This window comes from Neophocaena asiaeorientalis, unplaced genomic scaffold (assembly GCF_003031525.2).
Source record: "Neophocaena asiaeorientalis asiaeorientalis breed wild unplaced genomic scaffold, Neophocaena_asiaeorientalis_V1.1 scaffold134, whole genome shotgun sequence".
NCBI classification, from domain to species: Eukaryota; Metazoa; Chordata; class Mammalia; order Artiodactyla; family Phocoenidae; genus Neophocaena; species Neophocaena asiaeorientalis.
Window position 1 is genome coordinate 23,040,968 of NW_020185339.1, and position 24,342 is coordinate 23,065,309.

The following is a 24,342-nucleotide window of genomic DNA, read 5'->3' on the forward strand; positions in this document are numbered from 1 at the left end:
TTTCACGCTGGCATGCAACATTTTGGCAGATGTGAGGGGGCAGGCCAGGTGCCCCTCGTGGAGACCCTGGCTCTCTGAAAGAAATGTGGTGAGGGGGGTGGGAGGAGGGGGATGTGGAGTGAAGCTTCTGGTGAAGGCTTTGTGTGTGTGTCGTTTCTTATTTATGTAAGTGAATTACATTTCCCTTACATCTTGCTAAAGAGAAGGCTGTTCCCTCTGTCACCTCTCTCCTCATCTGCCCTACACCTTCACATTTTCTTCTGTGTTTTAAAAGAGTCATTTGGTGGCAAGATTACATAAAGCTCACTGGATTCTTGGGTGCCCTGCTGGCCGACATTAGCACAAGTCTCCAGGTGCACAGGTATCTTCCTTCCTCTCCACTTGCGTCTGGAGACAGCCGTGGCTCACCAACCCCACCCTTTCCCTCTTTGCTTGGGGCAGGGGAGCCAGATTGAACCCGTTTCCTCAGAGCAGTGGTTTTCAATCTACTCTACAGAATCCTTGGGGTCTCTTAAGGACTGTTCAAGGGCTCCTCAACTAGTGAAGCATTTTCCACCAAACAACAAAAATGCAAACTGCCCAGGTCTGCGTCACTTTTAGCTATTCTTTATGTCAGGGTTCTATATAAGATTGGTTCTGAAAAATGTTTGAGTATCACCGCCTTGGATTTATGCTACACCCCTCTGGTATTTTTTTTTTCCCCTGCATTTCTCCTTAATTGCTAAAAAGGGCCTAACAGGTAAAGGGAGAAAGGACTTTTTCGCTTGAAGGAGTCACAGGCCAATACAGGCTGTATTTACCAGCTGACACTCACACTGAGCTTTCTTTCCTGACTTAGAAACTAGGTGATGGGTTGCCCTGCTACCCTGTTCTTCCAACCCAGATAAGACTGGCTATCTGGACACCAGGTTATATTTCTTGATTTGGACTGGCTTGTGACCTCCACTCTACATCCCTGCAGTTACCTGGAAAGCCACCTTAGCACCATGTGGTAGGACAGGATATGAAAACAAAACAATAGTCCTGTCAATTCCATAGGGAGTGGGGGTGCCCCCTGGGTCAAGCCCTTGGGCTCCTCCACCTCTGGAAAATCTGCCCTGCCCTTTTCTTCAAAGTGCACTTAATACCAGATGAGGACATTACAGAGGGAATTCTTTTTGGAAAAAACATTTTTTAATGTGTATCATCGGGGAAAAGTCAGGCTCCAGCTTGAAAGGAAGGCATTTCGAGATACCTATTTTGCCAATGAACTGGAAGCCCCCAAACCAAAAGGTGGAGACGGGAAGAACATGCAGCCCAATATGGGACAGAGAAAGGAATCCAGCCCATCACTGTGGCAAAAAAATACTTAGGAATTTTCCAGTCTGTTTACCCCCAAAGCCAAAGAAGGACTCATTTTGCTTACGCTTGGCTATAACTTTCACCGTGGACAGATGAGCAACCATTTGACAGATTGTTGGAAATGGGTTGGCCTCCTCAATGTTTCAAAATAATTTTAAGCAGCTTTGGGTTCTGGTCATGAGCTCTGGGGTAGAGAATATCAAAAGGAGTTTTGAGGAGAAAGGGAAGTGGTCCCTTGAGCAATTCATGTTCTTGGTTGTCCAGGGGGCACAGGAAGAGGGAGGCAAAAGGCAGACTTCGGGGGGCAGAGGTGCACACCCAGAACCCCTCCGTTGGGGTGAGGGGTGTCTGAAGAAAATTCACCGTATAATTTAAGCAGTCCTTCCATTTCACCCTCCCCTGTGCTAAATGTGGAAGAAGAGGGAGAAAGAGTCTATTTCTGTATCTTCTCATGACGCCAAGACATTCTTCTGCTTAAGGCTTTGTGTACGTGCATGTGTGTGTGTGTTTGTGAAGGATCACAGCCCTCTAGCTCCCATTTTCCTTTTATCATCTCTGTGACTAACACCATTCAGTGTGAGAGATGCATATAGGAGAGGAAGAAGAAACACTGACCCTCCTCCCTATGGCCCCAAATGAGGAGGGTATACTATGCTTCGAAATTGCTAAATACATCATTAGATACTAGAGAGTATGACAGAGAGAAGAGAGAGACATAGCAGCAGCTTTTGATATATAGATACAGAGTACAAAGAGATACAGAGTAAGAGAAGACATCATACATAGTACAGTCGGACAACAAGGATTGGGGAAGGGAGTTAGTATCAGAGACCACAGGTTTGCAGCATGCTGAGAGAAGAGGCCTCAGTCCCTCTTAGAAACTGGGGAAGAAAGAGAAAGAGGTTGTGAGGAACCACCTTGCAGCCCGGTCACTGAAGAGGAACAGGGTGGCATCTGTACCAGCTTGGGTTTACAGTCCTGTTCCTTTGATATCAACAGCCAGACGCCACCCTGCCATCTCCTGCTCCTCCACCCACAGGCCTTCCCTAACTCTCCCTCCCCCATTCCCACTGCTTGCTTCTCATGCCTTTCTGCCTACGTGTGCCTGGCCTATCACTCTGGAAAACCCCTGGAGAGGGCTCAGCTTGGATGCCGCCCACTAGGAGACTGGCCATGTTCTCTCGTTTCTCGTTCTCGAAGGATCCAAGGTGGACAATAAAACAGGATCCCAGTGCCCGTTTTGAGCCATAAAGCAACCTGGCAAGAAGCCTGGTGACACACAAGAACCAGGAAGGTGCCTGTGCTGCTAGGAGAGCACAGGGAACAGGGGAGAGGACCCAGGACAGAGGTGAAGGTGGGGCTTGGAGGTGGGCACACAGCTGTTTTCCACCTCCACTAGCAAGATTGGAGGGGAGTACTGATACAGCAGCTAGAAGAACAAAAAGTTAGACTTCCTGGGGCATTTGCTAAAGCTCATTGGTGACATATACAGATATGAGGAGTATAGGACACAGAGATCTCCCAAGGTCTCCTAATAACCACTAGGTTCTGTGACCTGTGTTGCGGCTCTAGATGGACACTGCCCTTGCCCACTTCTTTTGACGTGTTGCAGCGACCCCTAGTGGCATAAAGGCGGTACTGTGGTTCCCACTACGGCCAAGCACAAGGCGGGAGGGGAGGCCAGTGCCTAGGGGACACCGGGCAGTTCTGATGTAGCCCCTGGGAGGGGACAGCAGGAGTTGAGGGACAACTATATAGTAAAAGTTTTGAGATGATTTTAAAAAAAGCAGGAGAAACAAAGAAGCTGAGGGCAAGAAAGGAGGCAACCTGAGGCTGGTCAGAGGAAGCGGCCTGAAACTACCTGAAAGTGCAGGTATGCAGCAGCCCGTGTGGGAGATTAGCTGGCTGCCGTCTCTTGGTGGAGAGGGAACAGCTTGGCCTGGTCTTCAGCCTCGTAGCCGCATGGCAGGTCACTCCTGGAAGAAGAGACCCAGCATAATCACAGCATTGTCAGCTCCGTATAAATGACAGCATTCCTGTCACTTTGCTCTCTCAGCATCCCTGTGAGATAATGAAGGGCAGGAATACAGGGCAAATCAAGGCCAGAGAGATAGAGCTGACTTGCCCAAGGTCACAAAGTTCCCCAAAGTAGGAGGGAAACCCAGGTCATCAGACGTCCATGGCGTTTTCTCCCAGCCCCCATAGCTGGCATGGGGAGGAACCACAGGGAGAATTGGAGGCGGGGACAGTGTTCTACACCAAGGCTGGGGGTGACTGGACCTCCTGGACAACACAGTGATGGCGAGAATGGTTCTCATTTCCTCCTCCTTTCCCCAAAGTCTCCAGCGAACCTCTAAGTAAGGCATGAGGGAAATGTAACCATTTCTTCTGGTCCCACCCAGAGAGCCCAAGAGCAGTGGCAACCGGCGTACCTATTGTCATTGATATCTGTGGCATTTCCTGAAGAGAACATCATGGAGAACACAAGATTGGAAGAAGGAAAAGAGAGATTGCGTGTTACTAACGGTCTCCTCAAACCCTCTCTCATCCTAATCCCTTGGAGAAAAAGGTAAGTGTCTTGGCAACATAGCTGCCATCTGGGTCTGTGGCACTCGTCTTCAACTACCCCAAGCTGCATCATTATTTTGTTTGAGAAAAAGCCTCCCTGAGCCCTCACAGAGGAGAGGAGAAGGGGAAGGGAAGGGAAGGGTTGGGACAGGCACGTGACCAGAGGAATCCACTTCTAAGCGTCCAAGACCCGGAAGGGATGCAGTGTTTGAGCTGTAGGTGCAGGGTCACTTACTTTTCTGATACTTTTCAACTTGCCCTGGGGATCCCACAGGCTGGTAACCCATCTTTTTCACTCACCATTGTCCATGTTGGCCTTCTGGTAGGAAGCCAAGGGGCCTCCAGAAGACGTGGCCCCACTGCTGGTACAGGAGTTTGCAAAGCTGGATGGAGCAGAGGAGAGAGATGCAACCTCTGGCACCCACCTTCCACTATTCCGAAGACCACTGATCCACACTCACCCTCAGGGATGAAGCCATCCACCCCTCCCATCCCCAGAGACCAGAGGACAACAAACATGGCCTCAGGCTGGGAGGGCAGATGCCCACCTTCTAATCGAAGGTGTGAAGTTGAGAAAGGGTTAGACATGAAGCTACTTAGGAAAAGAACTAAGTCTCACCCAGTAATTAACCCAGTCTTATGCCTTATAGGGTGCAGAGAGCCTTGGGTTGGGACTTCAGCCCGCCCGTGGTCACTCACTACATGTCTGAGGTGGAGCTAGGTGCAGCCTGCAGGTACAAATTCTGGTAGTTCTGGAAGAGGCTGTTGGTGTAACTGATGCACTCAGGGCTCCGGGTGCCATAGGCGTTGGTGGGTGAAGATGCTGGGTAGTGGCCAGGCCGGACGGGTTTGGCTGCGGCAAAGAAAGGAAAATGACCGTGAAGAGGCTCTTTGTTACCTTGCAGTTGCCCTGCAAGGTCATTTAGCTAGAGCTGAACTGAGTTGCAAGTAAGGTAATTCACTTTTCTACTGTTTTGTAGTGGTGGTGGGGTGAGGCTGGGGTGGGGTTACACTGAGGAATTTGCTGGGTTCCCCCAGGTGGTGATCCCTCCCGTAAGCCTGCTGACGCCCACTCCCCACTCACCAATCTGGGCAGAATGGCCCCGTTTGCCGGAGCTCTTGTACCGAACGGCCTCCTTGATGCGGTCCACCTCCTGCTGGTACCGGCGCTTGTCCTTCATGGCGCCCTCCTTGGCCTCCTTCAGTGCACCCTCCAGGGCCTTAACTCTCTCAGCCGTAGCCCTAAGTCGTTTTTCCAACTTAGGAAGCTCACAACGCAGATCTGCATTGTCACGTACCAGCTGTGGGACGAGCCCCGGCGAAGAGGCGGGGAGAGAGGCGAACAAGGCAGCGGAGTCGGGGTGCGGGGATGCAATGAGCTGTGTACCGGCAAGGAGAGGGCGAGGACAAGGACAGTGAGGGGGGAGGCGGGGTGGGGGGGGGGGGGGGGGGGAGAGAATAAGGAAAAGTCATGTCAGGGAAGGTGGAGACCATGTGGTTTCCTCCAAAGGCCTCATTCCCTTTACCTAATTGCTGTTCTGGCCAGTTCTTTCCTTCTCCCTTTAGCAAACGGTGGTCAGGCATTAAAAAGTTCCATCATTTTCTAGGCAGCAAAAACATGCCAACTCCTCTGTAGCCCAGAACTCTTGGGAGAGCAAGAGTTCCAGTCTCCTCCTGGCCTAAACACCACCAACCCCCCAATATCTCACAGCTGGTGCCAGACCAACAGCCCCAGGGCAACCATGGGAATGAGGCCCCTCCCCCTCCCCCAGAGATGGCTCTGTGGGCATGCACAGGGCGAGGCAGCAAGAGCACAGTAGCAGTTTGGAGGGTGGAGATGGTGTTGAGTGCAGGTTAGGTGCAGTGTAGAGCAGGAGCAGAAGCTGGAATACAGGAGCCCACGCACCACACACACACGCACACACACACAGACACAGATACACACACACACATGGCCGCCCCATAGGAAGGAAAGAAAATGTTTTGAAGTCTCACAAACATTTGTGCTCATTACCTTCATGTTCAAGGATTTCCTGGGCTGTCCCTCTTCCCATTTAAATTAAGCTACAGCGTGGTATTAACCACCTTGCATCCAGAAAAGACTTCCTGATCTTTTTACAAGGTTTCACACAATGACTAGGGCCCTACAAATTGCAGAAGGAGCCGGCCTTGGAAGATACCAGGTAAATCAGTGCAGCAGGGAACACTGGGAGAATTGTCCCTTTAATTTTGGACAATCTACAGATTATAAACAATGTTTTGCTGTGACAATAACTTAGCTTAATTTGTAATAGGGTTATGGCCCTGGCTATTTAAGATTCTGTTGACTGAGAGGTTTCTACATCACTCATGTTTTCCTTTCTAGTCTTGTGTCCCCTGAGGTAGGATATTAGGAGTCCTCTCTCCTATAGGTGAGTAGCTTTTGGTCTTTGAGACTTAGAACAGAGGCAGACCCTTCATGGGGGAAAAGGAAAACAGCCTGTGATTTCCTGAAATGTGCCACAATGTGGATGAACCTGGAGGACATTATGCTAAGTGAAATGAACAAGTCACAAAAGGACAAATCCCAGATGATTCCACTTAGGTGAGATTCTTAGAGTAGTCAAAATTATAGAGACAAAGTAGAATGGGGGTTGCCAGTGGGTGGAGGAGCAGGGAATGAGGAGTTATTATTTAATGGGGATGGAATTTCAGTTCTACAGGATGAAAAGACTTATCTCTGGAGAGGGATGGTGGTGATGGTTGCAAAACATTACAAATGGATTTAAGGCCACCAAATGGTGCACTTAAAATGATTAAAGGTCATACATTTTATGTTATGTGTACTTTACTACAATGAAAAAAATTGGGGAAAAAAAGCAATGTAATATGCATTTGGATTAAGAAGGAAAATGAACACAGAAATTAAAAAGAATGACAAAACCAATTACAAATGTTTCTTCCCTTTCAACTTTTCTATAATGTTGTTCACACTGTTTTATAATAGGTAAAGGGGGAAAGATGGTACTAAAGCCCTCTGTGGGTCAAAATAAAATAAATAAACCCTGTGGACTACCACTGGGCCACAGTTCTAGGATTTTCTTCATTATTTAAAAAAATAAGAAGAGGTACTGGGTATTTACTATATATGCTGGGTATGGCACTGGGAAGAAAAGAAGTTTAAGCTGTAGTTTAATGAGAACATGAGTTTAAAACGAATTTTAAGGTAGATTCGAAAAGAAGGGAGTGAAGCATAGGTTAGGGTTTATTTTACAAGTCAGTTAAACCCTAACCTATGCTTCACTCCCTTCTTTTAAAAGAGCCAGTTAAAAGAGCCAGTTGACAGTCTGTTGCATCTGTCTTCAAGGCTCAGCTATTTGGCACTAGCCAGGGTGCTCCTGCTATGTATGCACCAAACATTTCCTGTCCTGACTCCTTTGGACTGCCCCTTCCACCTCCCCACCCCATACCTTTGAAACCCAGTCTTCCACCTAAGGAACCGCAGCAGCAAGGAGGGGGATAGAGAGGCAGCAACTTAATACACAGGAGTTTTCACTGGCCCTGACCAGGGTCCAGTTGGGCCATCTGAGGACATCATGTAATTGCCCTGTGTGCCTGCCCCAGGCCTAGGCAGAGGGAGTCCTCTCCATGAGAGAAAGCCCAGCTTCCTGACTTCTTGTCTCTCTGCTCTCTGTCTCTGGCTAACGTCTGACCAGTATCCCTTGTGTACGGTCACGGCCCCATGCCTCTGAAACCTCTATCAGTTTCAACCTTTCCCTCCAACAGCGTAGGCCTGGGGAATTCCACTTTGAGCAGAGGCAGGCTGGGAGCTTTGGGAAAGGGAAAACAGGCATAGAACCAAGAACAAGGTAAAAGTGGAACCAAATACGGGATAAAGAAGGGATTTGTAGGAAAGGGAAAAGGGAAAAGTAAGGAAAACATGCAAGTAGATTTTCCTAAATCCAAGGGCCTCCAAAGATTTAGGTATCCTAGGCTCTCGGCCTCAAGAGTTCTCTTCACCCCTTACCCTCACTCTTACCTGTTTGTGAACCTTTGTAAGCTGTTCCAGGTTGTTCTCAAGAAAGGAAATCTTCTGCTTTTGGGAGTGAATCCCCCCACTGTCCTCGGGCTCCATTTCTGCACTCTGATGAGAGACAGAGGCAGGGGAAAGGTGTGGCTGTCTTCAGGCCAATCAGGTCCCACCCAGACCAGGTCAAGCCAGCCCCACTGAAGGCCACAGGGTCTGGAGAAGCCTGGGGAAAGGGGGAGGATACGGGGGCTGGGAAGACCCCGAGACGGCACTCACTTTCTTGACTCGAGTCGTGACGTCTTGAACGAACAGCTTGCGAAGGTTGTGGAGGGTCTGGAGTTCCCGGGCCTGGAAACAATGATGAAAAATTGGGGTCCTCCAGATACCCAGTCACCGTTCCCCCTCCAAAATTACTGGACCCTTCAGTCTCTCTAGACAAATGAGTCACTCATCCTTCAGGAAAAGGTGCATCCTGATCATGCCACAGACTGACTTTGCAGAGAAGGCAAGGAGGAATGGGGTTAGGAAGAAATCGGGAGGAAGAACTGAAGCCCTCCACCCATACCCTGTTAACCTGGCAGAGAAGGAAACCACTCACAACTGTCTCCTCCAGGCCCTTGAGGTCCTGCTTGGACTGCTCGTGTCGCTCATACAGAAATCTGGAGGAAGAGGGAAACAGAAGAATCCCTCAGGGCCTCCCTGCCTCCCTCTCTCCTCCCTCCTCCATTCCTTTGATCTATATTTTATTATTATATATTACACAAGTTACCCATGTTCACAGTGCAGAACTTAGAAAAGAAAAAACAAAGATAAGTAAACGAGTTCCATAAAAAGCCCATGATTCTACTACTTACAGATCAAACCACCGGGAACATTCTGGTGTCCATCTTTCCAGACTCTTCCATGCATGCATATCCCACATAACTGTTATGGGATTATACCATTCCTACTGTTTGTAACCTGCTTTTTACACGTCACAAAACATCCCCCACATCCTTCCGTGTCTGCTAATATTGAACAGAAGCCTCCCCTTTTCCCCCTTCCCCACCCCATCAAACTGTTCTTCTGAGGCACTTGTTTCCTGTGGTCACCATATTCACATCTAGATTGTGTCTTGCCTCTGCAGTATGTCTGAGTAGGGTCTGCAGGCAGACCCGTCACTCACGTCAGCTCCTGGAGTTTGGTGCTTTTCTCATGTTCTTCATTCTTTAGCTTCTCATAGTCAGCCTGAAGCTTCTCCAGCTCTAACTGGAGCTTCTGATTCAGGCTGTGGGGGGCAAGGAGGTATTGGGGAGAACAAAAAGACGTCAGCAAGAGGCAAAGGGAAGCCCAGCTCCTCAAACACTTTCCTTCTTCTATACCTTCGGGTATCAGAGGCAGACTCAGGCCACTGCTTCCATGACAGGGTGAGGGGCCCTGAGCTATCTAATCAGAATAGCCTTGCAGATAGGGACTAGTCCTCACTCCTGGTACCTCCTGGAGTTGGGCTGCAAAGTCGTGTCATTGTCAGGGGAATGACACATGGAAGTTAAAGAACCGGATCCTGGTGCAAGAGGGAGCATCTGAGTAGGCACAGCAAGGGGAGGGGACCAGGTGGAGACGAGCCTCCCTGGGGAACTCTTACTCTTTGAGCTCATCAATGGTCTTCTGCTTCTCATTGATCTCGTCCCGGAGCCGGGCCAGCTGCCGGTGATGGGCCTCCCGGTGGCTGTCCATCTGCAGCTCCAGGGCCTTCTGCAAACAACCCCACCCCAAGCTCAAAGCTAGACTCCCAGACACCCGCTCAGTGAGGACCAGCACAGCCCTGCTGGGCTCCGGTCCTCCCCACGCCTTCCCCACTCACCTTCACATCTTCTGAGTCCTGTGTGTCTGGCTCCTTATCCTTCAGGGCCACTTCATGCACAGTTTCTGAGGGAGAGAGGGGAAGACAGCTTACATCAGACCTACCTCCTCCAGACAGAACTTCACATTGTGACCAGAGCTCCAGGCAGAGCAAGGCACGTCTACCCAGAATGGGCCCACAGGGATGTTCTTCTGGGTGAGGATGGTCCAATTTCATACAGCAGGGACACAGAACAATGCAGGGTTTATGGTTCATGGAAGCTGAGCTACGTGCAAGAGCGTGCTAAGCAGCATGTGAGTTGGACTCCACGATTTCAGTCTAATGCTTTGGTGGGTGTGCTGTTGGGTGGTTTCCTGTGTTGTTTGTCACTTTCCCTCCCTGTCCCCTCTGCGATCTTAGATCCCAGGATGGGGGGTTGGACGTTTAAGAGGGCCTCACCCTGGGCTTGGAGCTTGGCCAGCTCATCACTCAGGGAGTCATAGGACTCTTCCAGGTGCCGCTTCTTGAGCTCCACGCTCTGCATGTATTCCGTCAGGGAGCGGATCTTGGCCTCATGCTGGTGGGGTGAGGGTTCATGAGAGGAAGAACATGGATGCAGCAAAGGACCCAATTCCAGGCAGTGCAGACCTCCATAAGCTCCAGCTATCCTCCCTTCCTGCTACACCTCCCATGGAGATGCAGGGTCGAGGGACATTCCTCTGGAGACCGGTCCTTTAGACCCTCTTGGATCAGAGGGCAGTATCCCCTGATCCTTCACTTATCTAGCCTGGACCCTCTCATGCTTCCCCCCAGCTCTTCTGTCCTTGACTTCAGTTGACCCTAGGCTCTTGACATAAACGTGGGTGCTAGGAGTTATCCCATAAGCACAGAGTTGCCCGTCCTCTCCCATGGCACCCAAAGGCTCTGGACCTCCGCACTCACCTGGGAGATGAGAAGCTGGCAGGATGAGAGCTCCCGCCCAGTCACTTCCATCTTGCGGTGACATTCGACCTGGAGGTTCTCCAGCTGCCGGCACCGTTTAACCACAGACTTGACTTCGGATTTGATTTTGCTGATGTAGAGTCGGGCCACAGTGAACTCCTCCTCGATGGCCCCGCTGATCTCAACCGGCTGTGGGAGAGCAAGGGAGGGAGGAGGTGCCTCTCTGCTGCCCGGAAGCCCTTTATCCATTTCCTTCTACTTGGCCTAGCCCCCAGGCACACACACCCAGAGACACAGGGACTCGGGTGGGACGGGTATGTTCCAGATGACTTCTAGCAGCTCTGTATCACCTGTCATTTCACACTAAATCCCTCTCTCTGTGCTTAAAGATCCAATTCTGACAGTCACCTTCTTTCATCCTGTAGAGCAATAGGATATTCTGTAGTCAAACTGACCTGCTTGATCACCCAGATGGGTCACTGTCACTGCCACAGATCTGCATATATCATTCCTAATTGTGCGCTCCCATCTCCAAATCCTGCTATAAGCACATCTCCACTGCTTCTTTATTCAGCAATGTGAATTTCAGTTGGTGTGTGGATTTAGACTGTGTATTTCAGTTGAGTCTATGCAAACCTCTACCTGCTTTCCTGTGTCTAGTTTGCAGGCGTGTTTCCTGGATCTTTGGCAACCCCACTTCCCAGTATCCCTGAGGACCTGGATTGTCTCACCGGCACCTCCCACCAGTGCCCAGAACGAGAATGACCTGAACAAGGCTGCCGCCTCTTTCTCCACTCACCAGCTTAATCTCCCCGTTGCCCACGATGACACTGAACTCACTCAGGTCCTTCATCAGCCCGTTCAGCACCTCAGCAATTCGTTTTCGCTGGTGTCCACTGACCTCCTGTAGCCGCTGCAACTCAGACTCCAGGGACAGCATGGTGGCCTGGGGACAGCCCTTCAGGTCATCCCATCGCCATCTTCCTGCTCCCCTCCCCAGCCCAGGCGGAGGCCTCTCCCTTCATGCATGACCCTGATGGCTGCGATGAAGAGAACACAAGCCCTGCAGAAGGGTCTGGAAGAGAGAGGGGTCAGAAGGGCCAAGTGCAGTGGCGTGATGGGGGAGTGTCCCACGACACACTGAACGGCAGTGCAAAGGTGCAAACGTGATCCTGCCCCATCAGGAAGCAGAGGTCCCTTTGGATGTGGAGGATGTTCTGAGGCCAGGGAGCTCCGAGCCGGCTACTCACCACCTTCTGAGACAGCTCATCCACCAGAAGCTGGTTCTGCTGGCTCTTCTCCTCCACCTCCTGGGACTTCTGGTCGTAGTTCATGGCCAGCTCCTCCAGTGCCTGCAGCACTTCCTTCACCTCATCTTTCGCGGCGTCGTTCTCCGACTGCAGGTGGCTCAGCTCCTGCTGGACCTTCTCATTGTCTCCTCGAGTGGACACCAGCAACTGCAAGGGAGGGGCGAGCCACGTGAGGAAGTCCTCTGCCAGCGACCACTTCGACGACCCCTTGGTCTGGGGAAGCTGAGCCCCCCACCCAGGTATAGGTCTAGGAGAGAAGCAAGGGCCAAAGCAAGAGTCAAGAGGAAGTGGGCTTTCCGCTTCACAGAAGTAGGGCAACAGAATGAAGAAGCACCCAGACTCCGGCATCCGTGCTTTAAGCAAAACCCCAATTAAGTTTCCAGATTTCTATAGTCTTGGAGGGTGACTCAGCCCTAAGCAGAATGCCCCTTCTTCCATCTTATCAGGAAAAGGTCTTTTTGATGCCTTTCAGGGATGAACACACAACCCTCTCCTCTCGTGTCTTGCCCTCCTTCCCATTACCTCTTCCTGGTCCAGCATCTGCTGCTTGAGCTTCTCTATGAGTTGGCTCTGCTGGTTGATCTCATCATCCTGTTGGAGGCAAAAGGGGTAAAGGCGGGGTGAAGGGAGCTACTCCTTCCAGTGTAGACTTACAGGGTTGGGGTACACGTGGATCCTGATACAAATCCAGTTAGTTTAGGCTTTGATTTAGAAACTCCACATCCTAAAAAAAGAAAGGGGTCTTTCCCTCGGCTTCTTTCCTTGACCCCTGCCCTCATTTTTTAATCCCTTTCTTCCTAGAAGTTGGTATAACCTTGACAATGCACAGCAAAAGCCTTTAAATGTTCATATCCTTTAACTGAGAAATCCCACTCTAGCGCTCCACTCTAATCAAATCATTCCAAAGCAAAGTCTTACGCACAAGAGACAAAGATAGTCATTTCAGAGCGATTTATAATAGCAAAAACAACCAACCAACAAAAAAACAAACAAAAAACCCTAGAAGGCTTGTAAATAAGTAAACGGTTAAATACATTCTGGTAAATGGACTGTTAGGCAGCTATTTTAAAAACTTTTATGAAGAATTGTTAACAAAGTAGGAAATTGCTCATTATATAATGAGGAATGAAAAAATCGGATGCAAAGTTACATATACAGTATAATCTCAATTGCATGGCTTTATTTCTGAATGGTGGGAGGAGATGATTTAAATTTTCTTCTACATATTTTTATTTATCTTCCACATTTTCAATAATGAACATTCATCTCTTTTAAAATCAGAAAAACGGCAGGATAATCTACTTCTTTAATCCCTCACTTACCATCCCACTGGGCTCTCACCTCTGTGCCCTGCCCGACTGTCCTTACCTTGTCATCAAGCTGCTTGTAGAGGCGGCGGATCTCCTCCTCGTACTTCTGCCGCTCCTCAGGCGCGATGCGCACCACGATGGATGAGTTGTCGTTCACGGGCGTTTCCTCACAGAGCTCAGCTCCCAGGGCAGCATCCTCCCCAGCCAGGCGCTCCGTCTCTGGCACGTCCTCTCCTGGCAAAGGGGTGGAACAAGGTGAGGGATGGGAGAAGGGACAGCTGCATCCGAGGGTCCTTCCTCCCTCACTGTACAATGCGGAGACCTCCAGGCCTCCATCTCTCTTGCCAAATGGACCGTCAACCTTTCGGGGGGTGGGGGTAAAGGCAGTCAAGCCGCTCTCGCTTTCTCTCATGACTGCTCTACTGCACCCCTCCGGAAACGCAGCCCCCCCTTGGAGATCGTAGGAGCCCTCTCTGGCTCCCTGCACCCACTGGACCCATTGCTAACCACTGCGCCACCGGCTCAGCTCTGTCTCCAGCTTTGCAATCGTCTCCTTCTGAGCCTTTGTCTTCTCCTTCTCCTTCTCATATTTCTTCTTCCACTGCTCGGCAGTCAACTCCAGATTCACGGAGGCAGTGTTCTTAATGGTCTTTGCCCTGGAGAGGAGAACGAAGAGATGAGACCTCCACTAAGGCTCACAAGACCCTGAGGGGAGAGCGTTGCAGGGGCTGCGGCAGGGAGTGAGGGGACCCTGCCACCGACCGCTGTCCGAACATCAGGGTGGACTTGGTCTCCGCATCATTGTAGTTGGACGGTGAGCAGCAGATGAACATGGTTGTCCGGCAGTTTCCTCCCAAAGAGTCCTGGAGAATCCGTGTCATTTTGCTGTCACGATATGGAACGTAGCTTTTCTGGGGGAAGAGAGAGGCCGCAAATCAGAAAACAAAATTCAACGGGGGAATCAGAAAGGATAGTGGGGGAGTTCCCTGGTTGCCTAGTGGTTAGGCTTCCGGGCTTTCACTGCTGTGGCCCGGGTTCAATCCCTGGTCAGGGAACTGAGATCCTGTAAGCTGCATGGCACAGCCAAAAAAATTAAAAAAATAAAAATAAAGAAGGGACGGTGGTGCTGACTAGGGGCAGAGCAACCCATGAATTGGCATGATGAGGTGGGGCATTAGGAGAAGGCAGAAGATGGGGTGGGGCTTGAGGGCTGCGGACACCTAAGGAGCACTTACTGTGCCCTCAGCCAGCGCAGAGATCACGTTCCCCAGGGCTGACAGGGACTTGTTGATATTCTTGGCCTCGTCCAGCACAGCTCCCTCTGCTCCAGTCTTGCTGACCTACCAGGGCACGAAGGGGTGAGTATGTCGTGAGCGGCTGCAGAGGGAGTGGGCTCTCCCCACCTCTTCTCCACGTAAGGTGGCTTAGTCCAAGGAGACGGGGAGAGGGAAACAGGACAGAGAAGGCCCTTCCTCTGTTCCCCTAAACACTCTTGCTACAGACCTCAACACACACACACACACACACACACACACGTTATACGATTCCATTTATGTGCAATGTCCAGAAAGTCAAATCCAGAGTCAGAAAGTAGATTAGTGGTTGCCAGGGGATGGGGGAGGGGAGAAGAGGGCACGACTGTCAACAGGTGGTGAAAATGTTCTGGAATTAGTGGTGATGACGCACAACCTGCCAATCATACTGAAAGTCACTGAATTATACGCCTTAAAAGGGGGAACTTTATGGTGTGTGAATTCTAGCTCAATAAGAAAGTTATTCTGATTTACAGAAAGGCCACCCCCCTCCAAGGCTTCCTTCCTTGCCCACCCCACCCCGACAGGACCCCCAACCTTCTCGCTCCCTGCCAGGTCCACTAGATACAGCTTCCCACTGAGCTTCTGCTCAGTCTCCATGTTCTCCTGCTTGATGTTGATGAGGAAGATGCTATGGCTTCGAGAGCTGTGTTCATTCATGTCTGTAGGAGGGAGGGTGAAACAGTCCCTGTACCACCCCCTGCGGAACGGAAGCCCTCAGCCCCGGCTTCCACGGACCACTGCCTCCACCCGCCAAGAGAGGGGGTGTCCGTCGGGACTAGTCTCCCCGGCAGCAGGTCTCAGGGTCACACAGACAAGCGTCCCTCCTCCTCTGGAGGACACAGCCTTCCCTTGCTCACTTCCGCGTCCCTCAGCCCCAGAGGGCACAGAGGAGAGGCAGACCCCACGGTCAAGATCCCCTTGTCTCCCCACTCACTGGTGACAGCCACATGACGATTTGATTTCCCTTCATCAATCACATCTAAAATTTCTTCTGGGCTGGACACAAAGCGCTCAGTACAACCCTGTAGGGGGCAAATGGACAGTGACCCATGCACTTTAATCTGCAAATTAAATTACCTGCACAGTGACCAAATGACCTCTCCAGATGGTGCCTCTTCCCGGGCTCCGGACTCTCCCCAGCCCCTTGGCATGTCTCACCCCACCAGGATGTCCGCCCTCCAACTTCTGGGTGGGCCTTTGGTCTACCGTCCTCCTACACCTGCACTCTCAGTACACTGGCCCCACCTGGGTGTCCCATCCCCACTCTCACCTTGACAAACGGCACTCGGTTCTTGTCCTCATGCACAGACAGATTTGTCTTGGTCACTGAATCAAGACAATTCAGGGTGAGCAAAGCCAGCACTTCCAGCCCCTCACCACCCCAACCCCTGCACGCTGCAGTCTACTCGGATGGTGGATTCTTCTATGTGCAAGAGGGAGGAAGACTCCCCTGTGAAGCTTAAACCCCCTGCACGCGCTGAAGGCTGTTTTTCCTCCTGCAGGATTCCAGCCCCAGGGCTGCAGCTAGACTCAGGCTGTTTATATGTGGGCCTGGGCATCTAAGCTCATCTTCTGACCCTTTCGGTTTGGGGAAATTCTTGGTGAGTGGAGGCAAGGGACATGAGTACAAGTGTGTGTGTCCTTGTGTGCCTGCTGCATCACTCACCAAACAGTACCAAAACCCAAGAGCCCAAAAGCAATGTGATCTTTCTCTTCCTTGCCCTCCTCACCCCTACCCACCCACTGGGGTTAAACACCACTCACCATCCAGAAGGTCGCGGATTTTGTCCAGATAAATCTCAAAGTAGGAAACCTGGTTGGGGAGAAAGGAGAAGTATGAAGTGAAGAGGGCCTATCTTAAATCTGATACAGGGATCTCAGGCTAACGCAACCCACTCAAATTGTGGTGGTGGGAGAGAAAGGGCAGAAGAGACTATGTTGGCAGAGAAGAACTTAGGTAACCAAGGTGGAGAATAAGTTGGGGCGCCAGGATCTCAGTGTGTTCATACTAGATCTTCCCCTCCCAGTCCCATAAGAGGATGCCCAGCGGTCATGCCCTGATCACCTTGATGTGGAACTCAAGGTTCTCATCCATGGAGTAGATGTGGTTGAAGATGTCTTGGGCAATTCGAGGAATGATTCCCATCAGCTGAGGGTCATGCAGCTTTCCCTGGGGAGTAAGGGTATTCTGGAATGAGGCTGGGCTCAGGAGGGATCAGACAACTTGGAGGTATGCAGATGAATACAGAGATAACAGCTGCTAAGAAGACTATCTTAACTTAGGGGATGGTCACTACCTTTTAGTGGAAGGAGGAGGGAACTGAGCAGCTCTCTGGACTTTCATTGCTGCTGCTTTTCCAGGTGAAAAGAAGAAAACTGGAGTAGTGGAAAGGAGGGTGAACTGCAGCAGGCTGAAGGGATTCCATTAAACTTCCACTATAACGCTGCCCTCCGTTCATCCTCTGTACCAGGCAGCCCTCAATTTCTAGATCTTTCCCTACTGAGATTCCTTGGCCTCCTATTAACACTCCCAGCTCCTCATTCCCATAAAAGTCAGAACCCTCACCTCCATAGTATGTGTCTTCCCTGAGGATGTCTGTCCATAAGCAAAAATGGTGCCATTGTAGCCAGCAAGGACATCTGAAGAGATGGCAGAGAAAGAACACTGGTAGAGAGAAGTGAGGTAGAGAATGAGGAGCCTGAAAAAAATACATTCTAAAAATACATTCATTACCTTTGACAATCTGCATGGCACACGCATGATAAACTTGCTCCTGAGTTGTGTTTGGAGGGAATACACGGTCAAAGATATATGGCTTCCCCTGGAATGGAAAAAAAAGATGGCAGACATCAGTAGGCAGGTGTGAGGGAGGAGAAACACCCGAAAAGGCACCCGTTCTTCAACCTTCTGTACACATGGACAATTATGGGGATGAGGGAAACCAAAGAGAGCTAAAATTTAGTACTGACATCAGGAGTTGTGTCTGTGGGGTAGAATGTCATTGAGGAGTGTCACACAGCGAGACTGCATGAGTGGATCTCAGTCTTGGTGTGATGATTTAGCACTCACCATCCCAGACCCCCAGCCTGGGAAGCCAAATGGGAAAAGACAAGAGGGCCACAGGCTGTGGAGAGTGAAGAACAATATATTAACATTAAAAAATCTACCACTGGGGGCTTCCTTGGTGGCACAGTGGTTGAGAGTCCACCTGCCGATGCAGGGGACACGGGTTCGTGCCCCGGTCTGGGAGGATCCCACATGCCGCGGAGCGGCTGGGCCCGTGAGCCATGGCCTCTGAGCCTGCGTATCTGGAGCCTGTGCTCCACAACGGGAGAGGCCACAGCAGTGAGAGGCCCGTGTACCGCAAAAAAAAAAAAAAAAAATCTACCACTAAGTTAAAAAATATCTTCCTCAGTAGATCCACATGTCCTGATATGAAAAGGCGTTGAAGATGTATTAAGTGAAAGATGCAAAGTTAGGGACAGATGTATAGTATGTTGCCTATTGTGTAAATGAAATACACAAATACCGAACTACTGAGCTGTTGTGGAAATATTAACACAAGCTCTCTCTTTGTGAAAAGAATACATGAAATCAGAAATACTAGGTTTCTGACTTCCCTGGTGGCACAGTGGTTAAGGATACACCTGCCAATGCAGGTACACAGGTTCGATCCCTGGTCCGGGAAGATCCCATATGCTACGGAGCAGCTAAGCCTGTGCGCCACAACTACTGAGCCTGCGCTCCAGAGCCCGTGAGCCACAACTACTGAAGCCCGCGCGCCTAGAGCCCGTGCTCCACAACAAGAGAAGCCCGCACACTGCAATGAAGACCCAATGCAGCCAAAAATAAATAAATAAATTAATTAATTAATTAATTTTTTAAAAAAGAAATATAGATCTCCCTTTAGGGAAGCAGCTTTAAGTAAAGAGAAACTGTGAAGCAAGTCACTCAGACCTCCAAGTACTTTGTTTAATTCAGATAATATGTTATAAATCACATGTGCTGATAAGACTGCTAAAGATACAAAATATTTACAACCCAGGGAGCCAAACAGAATATATTTGCTATCTAGTCATATTAAAGGGAAGATCTCTGGTAAGATTAAATGCGACTATGCTTGTTCTCCATCATAAGTGACAAACTACTCAGTCGTGCTTTCCCGTCATTCGGTATAGACTATGACTTAGTTGTCAAATTATTTTACTAGAGTCCATCTTTCTTCAACTGATATGTAAACCTTCAGATCTATGGACACCAGAGTTTGGGAGACACGTTTTAACTAATTAAGAAAAGTCATACTTTATTATAAGGTGTATTTTTGGATCCTGGGACATAACAGGTCCTTCAATTTATTCATTTTCTATCCAATCACATTATAAAATATCTTATTAATGTTATTAGCTTCTTTGTTCAGTCTTTTGAGTTACCAAGTATGAAATCATATGCATGTAATAGTTTTGTCTCTTTCTTTCCACTGTTAATACCACTTATTTTATTATTTTATCTTAGAATCCCCCAAACAACATTAAATTGTGATCACTGGTTTCCTTTTTACTATGATATATGCTATTGGTGTCAAATAAACAGTCTTTGTGGTTCAAAAAATGAAATCATAAAAGTTGGCTAAAGGGCTTCCCTGGTGGCGCAGTGGTTGAGAGTCCGCCTGCGGATGCAGGGGACACGGGTTCGTGCCCCGGTCCAGGAAGATCCCACGTGCCGCGGAGTGGCTGGGCCCGTGAGCCATGGCCACTGAGCCTGCGTGTCCGGAGCCTGTGCTCCGCAGCGGGAGAGGCCACAGCAGTGAGAGGCCCACGTACCGCAAAAAAAAAAAAAAAAAGTTGGCTAAAGCTGAAGATGTGGGTCTAGGTATATCTACAATATTGCATCAATATGTGTAGAATTTTTTTCCAGAAGGAATTATATAAAAGTATTAACAGTGGTTATTTGGGGGAGAGAAACTGGGAGAGAGGAGGCTTTCATTTCTCAGTCTGTATCCCGGAAAGTTTACATTTTTAAACCATGTACGAGTGTTTTGCTTTGTCTTGTTTTATTAATGCCAAAGAGAGTGAGACGATAGTGTATTATTTTGTTTCCTTCTTTTTACTTCTCTGCAAAAAGGAAAATATTATTTATACTAATAAATATTTTTTAACATTAAAATTTTTTTTAAAATCTGGCTTATGATAAATATCTACCTGGAATATTTATTTGGTCTCTGTGGTGAAAGATTCTGAAGCCCAAAAAACAGAATCCACAAAGAGAAAGAAGTTGTGAAGGTGCTCTCTACAACTAAGGGAGTACTGTAAACTGATAGAGGCTTTCTGGAGGACAATTCTATTAAATATTTAAAAGTCCATGCTGGTCATACTCTGTCCCAGCGATTTCAATGCTAGGAATTTATTTTATGTGTGTAGCACACTTGCTTAAGCACTTAAAGATGTGTGTAGAAGGATGTTCACTGCAGCCGTTTGTATCCAAGAAAAACTAGAAACAATTCAAACATCCATCAAGAAGATATCGGTTATGATTCCTCCATAATCTACCCCCATTAAAATGAGCAAGGTTGGGGCTTCCCTGGTGGCGCAGTGGTTGAGAGTCCGCTGATGCAGGGGACACGGGTTCGTGCCCCGGTCCGGGAAGATCCCACATGCCGCGGAGCGGCTGGGCCCGTGAGCCATGGCCGCTGAGCCTGCGCGTCCGGAGCCTGTGCTCCGCAACGGGAGAGGTCACAACAGTGAGAGGCCCGCGTACCGCAAAAAAAAAATGAGCAAGGTTGGTTTACATATATTGACACGTCCAAGATTGATCATGTGAAGAAATAAAAACAATTTGTATAATGTGATTATACATTTTTAAAAAGCATATGGATAGAACAGTCTTAGAAAAAAGATACGGAAGACTGTATATAGATCTGTTAATGGTGGTTATGACTGGAGAGCAGAATGACAGGAACTTATGCTTACTACATTTTTTCTGTGATATGTAAATATTTTACAATGACAACATATTGCTTTGAAATTAAAAAAAGAAAATAGAATAGGTGATGTTACAGAAAAATGTGTAATGACAAGTTACGCACAAAATAATTTTAAGAAAAAAGTGGTTTTTAAAATAGTATGCAGTATAAAAAAACACACACAAAAGAGTATATGAAGGATTATTTCATGTCTGTAAAAAAATTATATATATGTATATATGTATAGCTTGCACAGAAAAACGTATTAACAGTATCTATCCTTGGACAGTGGGATTTTAGGAGTTTTTGTTGTTGTTCTTTTTGACTTAGATTAAAACTATTCCAAAATGAAAATACATAATTTTTAAATAAGAAAAAATTTTAAACAAAGATATTAATATTCTTACTACATAAAGAACTCTCATAAGTTAGTGACAAGGGACAAAACTAACCAGAAAAATATAGACAAGAGTTAGGTACTAACAACAGAAGAAGAAATACAAATGTTCAATAAACATAAAGATGATCAACTTTTCTGAAGAAAAAAACCGTAACATCATCTTTCACCTATGAAACTGGAAAACAGAAACTTAATTGTAATATGCAGTGTAGATGAAGGCTCAAGGGGGTACAACTTCTTCGAAAGGAGCATGCTTATTCTTTTCTGGTAGGACAGTACATCCACACTTTTAAGGGGCAATTCAAAAATGCATAATCAAAATCCTTGGATTGTACATATCCATCGACCCAGATATTCTAATCCTAAGAATTTGTACTAGGGAAATATTTGTAGCAAATATTTAGCTACAAGAATGTTTATTATCAACACTGCTTATAATAATGAGAAATTGAAGACAACTGAAAGGAGTTACATTTAGGGGACTGGCTAATACAAGGAATTGATTACACTACGGCATGTACATATATTTTATTCTTTGCTGCTATTTAAAATGATGTCATACATATATACACTACTATGTCTAAAATAGGTGACTAATGAGAACCTACTGTATAGCACAGGGAACTCTACTCGGTGCTCTGTGGTGACCTAAATGGAAAGGAAATCCAAAAAAGAGGGGATACATATGGCTGATTCACTTTGCTGTACAGCAGAAACTGACACAGCAGTGTAAAGCAACTATACTCCAAAAAAAATTTTTTTAATTAAAAAATAAAATGATGTCATAATAGAACACCAATAAATCTCAAAAAGGAGTTGAGTGAAAGAACTGAAACTCAAAGAGCACATACTGTATTATTCCTTTTATATAAAGTTCAAGAATAAACAACACTTATTTGTAGTGATAGAAGTCAAAGTAGCAGTTGCCTTGGGGTGATATTGACAGGAAGAGGGCAAAAGGGAGCTTTCAGGGGCAATCAAAATGCTCTAGATTTCAATCGGGGTGGTGGTCACACAGGTGTCAAAATATGTTATAAAATTCATCCAGCTGTTTGCATAAGATTTGTGCACTCACTGTATGTAAATTATACCTCAGTAAGTGCTATCATAAAATATCACATCACAAAATGATGTGATAATGGCTCTTAAAATATGAATTACGCACAACCTCATTGTTTATAAGAGAAATGAATATTAAGACTATGAAGTAGCATTTTCACCTATCAAAGTGGCCAAAATAAAATAGTTTGACGATGGGACTTCCATGGTGGTCCAGTGGTTAAGGCTCCATGCTTCCACTGCAGGGAGCATGGGTTCGATCCCTGGTCAGGGACTTAAGATCCCACATGCATGCAGTGGCCAAAAATAGTTTGATGATGCATTGCACTGGCTGGGCCCTTAAATATACATAGGGTCGTTCAATTGTTTGTAATAGCAGATGACTAGAACGACCCTAAATATCCATATCCATCAATAGAGACCTGGCTAAATAAATTATGGCATATCCCTACAATAAATTATACAGTTGTTAAAAAGAATGAGATAGATATTTCTGTGCTGATATAGAAGGATCTCCAAGACTCATTGCTAAGTAAAAAAAAAGCAAGGTACAGAACAAAATGTATAGTATGCTATCATTTGTGTTAAAACAAAGTGCATGCATGTATATATGTATTTGCTTGTAAATGTATGATATTCTTTTAGAAGGATCCACAAGAAACTGGCAATAAGGCTGCCTTCTGAAAGGGGAACTGGGTGGCTAGGAAAGAGGAGTAGGAAGGAGGCTTACTTTTCATTGTATATCTTTTTATATCATTTGAATTTTGTCACATGTGCATGTAAGACATTAAAAAATTAACTTAGTTTTTTTAATAAATAAAATTATGTAAAATATTTAACGATGGTGAAATAGTCATGATATTTTGTTGGTGAAAAAACAGGTTACAAAACAATATAGTTTATGATACACTTTTATTAAAATTATTATATGTATATATGCAGGAAAAAACTACTGGAAACAAATACATCAAATTGTTAACAGTATTTTTTGGGGGGGTGGGATTTTGAGTGAGTTTTAGTTTCTTCTATGTGATTTTCTTTGTTTTTAACTTTGTCAACAATTAAAATATATTAGTGTTGTAATCAGATTATGATTATGTTTAGAATTATTAAAGAAAAATCTACCTTGATTTTTTTTAAGATTTGAGTGAGTTTATGAATTGTTCATAGGACTTTTGTGAATTTTTCACCCTTTTTATCTATACCGTTCATCATTACACTTCATTACAAAGAATAAAATTCTTATTACACAGAATAAAAAATCATACAGTGTTACAATAAACAGATTTTATGTGGCCTTGACGCCTCTCCTTCTAAGTGGTAATATCTTTCTTTCAATTTGTTTTAGTCTATAATTGATCCTTGATTCTTGAATTGTAATCTAACTCAATATTTCTCCCATCCAGTGGCCAAGAAATAGAAACAAACAAAACATGTCCATCTCAGGCCAGTGACTCTCACCTCTTCTCCACCAATGATGTCTATCCGTGCTTCTTGAAGCCAGGCATGCAGCCAAAGGGGATTAAACAGAACTCTCAAGCCAACCTCGCCCCTCCCTTCTTCCCTTCTGGAAACGTGGGGATTAACTCTCTCTCTCTCTTCTCTAACACTCCCAGTTACAGGATTCCAGAGGGTGCTGTGGACTCAATGAAATGGAGGGCGCTCTCCAAGTGCTGAAGGCAATTATTGCCCGAGGAACTCCTTTTCCTCAGCCTAGGCTGGGAGGAAGGAAGAGACCAGAGAGGGAGGAAGGGTGGCATTCTCGGAACCATGAGGATAAAAAATATCCAAGAGCTAAAAATGGGTGCACTTAGTAATCTCGTGAGCAGAGAAAGCCATGGATACAATTCTAGGGTTTCTGGGAAGGCCTTCTACCACTTCCCTACTCTCAGTTGAGCCCTTGAGTCCCAAATCTAGTTCATTTCTTAAGATTTTTATATCTGTTGAAGTACAAATGTCTTTTAATTTTCTATTGATTACAGCCATTGTGAATTCGTTTTGTCAGATCTTTTTATGAGAATAACTAGACCAGCGGTTTTCCACTTTTTCCACTTCTAGACTACTCACATGGGAAGCATCACCATTATTCACATCTTTCATGACACATATTTATTCTAAGTCAGACGGTAGTACATTGTGGGAGATTTCTTATCAGAATCTGGGGAAGTGTACGTACAGTTAGCAAAAGCCATTTCTGATGCCCCCTCCCAGGACTCTGCCCAGGCCACTTTTCAGCCTGGATCACTGTGTAGACCAAGTGTTTCCTGAAAGCAGGGATTCCCTCTAAATCCCCAACATCAAGCAT

At 47.0% G+C, this 24,342-nt stretch overlaps 1 protein-coding gene across 2 annotated transcripts in view; it reads right to left on the reverse strand.

Moving 5' to 3' along the window:
• KIF5A (kinesin family member 5A) overlaps positions 1-24,342 on the reverse strand; it is a 28,913-nt gene continuing 4,571 nt past the window's right edge. The window contains exons 2-29 of one of the 2 annotated variants that reach the window (XM_024737049.1): positions 17,353-17,440; positions 17,185-17,258; positions 16,684-16,788; positions 16,383-16,431; positions 15,889-15,944; positions 15,553-15,640; positions 15,153-15,277; positions 14,538-14,642; positions 14,065-14,213; positions 13,810-13,958; positions 13,361-13,536; positions 12,515-12,583; positions 11,933-12,139; positions 11,482-11,628; positions 10,683-10,871; positions 10,200-10,317; positions 9,762-9,826; positions 9,543-9,652; positions 9,084-9,185; positions 8,517-8,577; positions 8,195-8,266; positions 7,928-8,032; positions 4,994-5,210; positions 4,609-4,762; positions 4,210-4,292; positions 3,774-3,801; positions 3,203-3,317; positions 1-1,525 (exon numbers count right to left, since the gene is read on the reverse strand). In XM_024737049.1, the coding sequence (XP_024592817.1) occupies positions 3,239-3,317; positions 3,774-3,801; positions 4,210-4,292; positions 4,609-4,762; positions 4,994-5,210; positions 7,928-8,032; positions 8,195-8,266; positions 8,517-8,577; positions 9,084-9,185; positions 9,543-9,652; positions 9,762-9,826; positions 10,200-10,317; positions 10,683-10,871; positions 11,482-11,628; positions 11,933-12,139; positions 12,515-12,583; positions 13,361-13,536; positions 13,810-13,958; positions 14,065-14,213; positions 14,538-14,642; positions 15,153-15,277; positions 15,553-15,640; positions 15,889-15,944; positions 16,383-16,431; positions 16,684-16,788; positions 17,185-17,258; positions 17,353-17,440 (2,970 nt within the window). In that variant the 3' untranslated portion in view covers positions 1-1,525; positions 3,203-3,238. Of the gene's footprint in view, positions 3,318-3,773; positions 3,802-4,209; positions 4,293-4,608; positions 4,763-4,993; positions 5,211-7,927; positions 8,033-8,194; positions 8,267-8,516; positions 8,578-9,083; positions 9,186-9,542; positions 9,653-9,761; positions 9,827-10,199; positions 10,318-10,682; positions 10,872-11,481; positions 11,629-11,932; positions 12,140-12,514; positions 12,584-13,360; positions 13,537-13,809; positions 13,959-14,064; positions 14,214-14,537; positions 14,643-15,152; positions 15,278-15,552; positions 15,641-15,888; positions 15,945-16,382; positions 16,432-16,683; positions 16,789-17,184; positions 17,259-17,352; positions 17,441-24,342 lie in introns of both variants that reach the window. The other variant, XM_024737048.1, reaches the window with a different exon arrangement.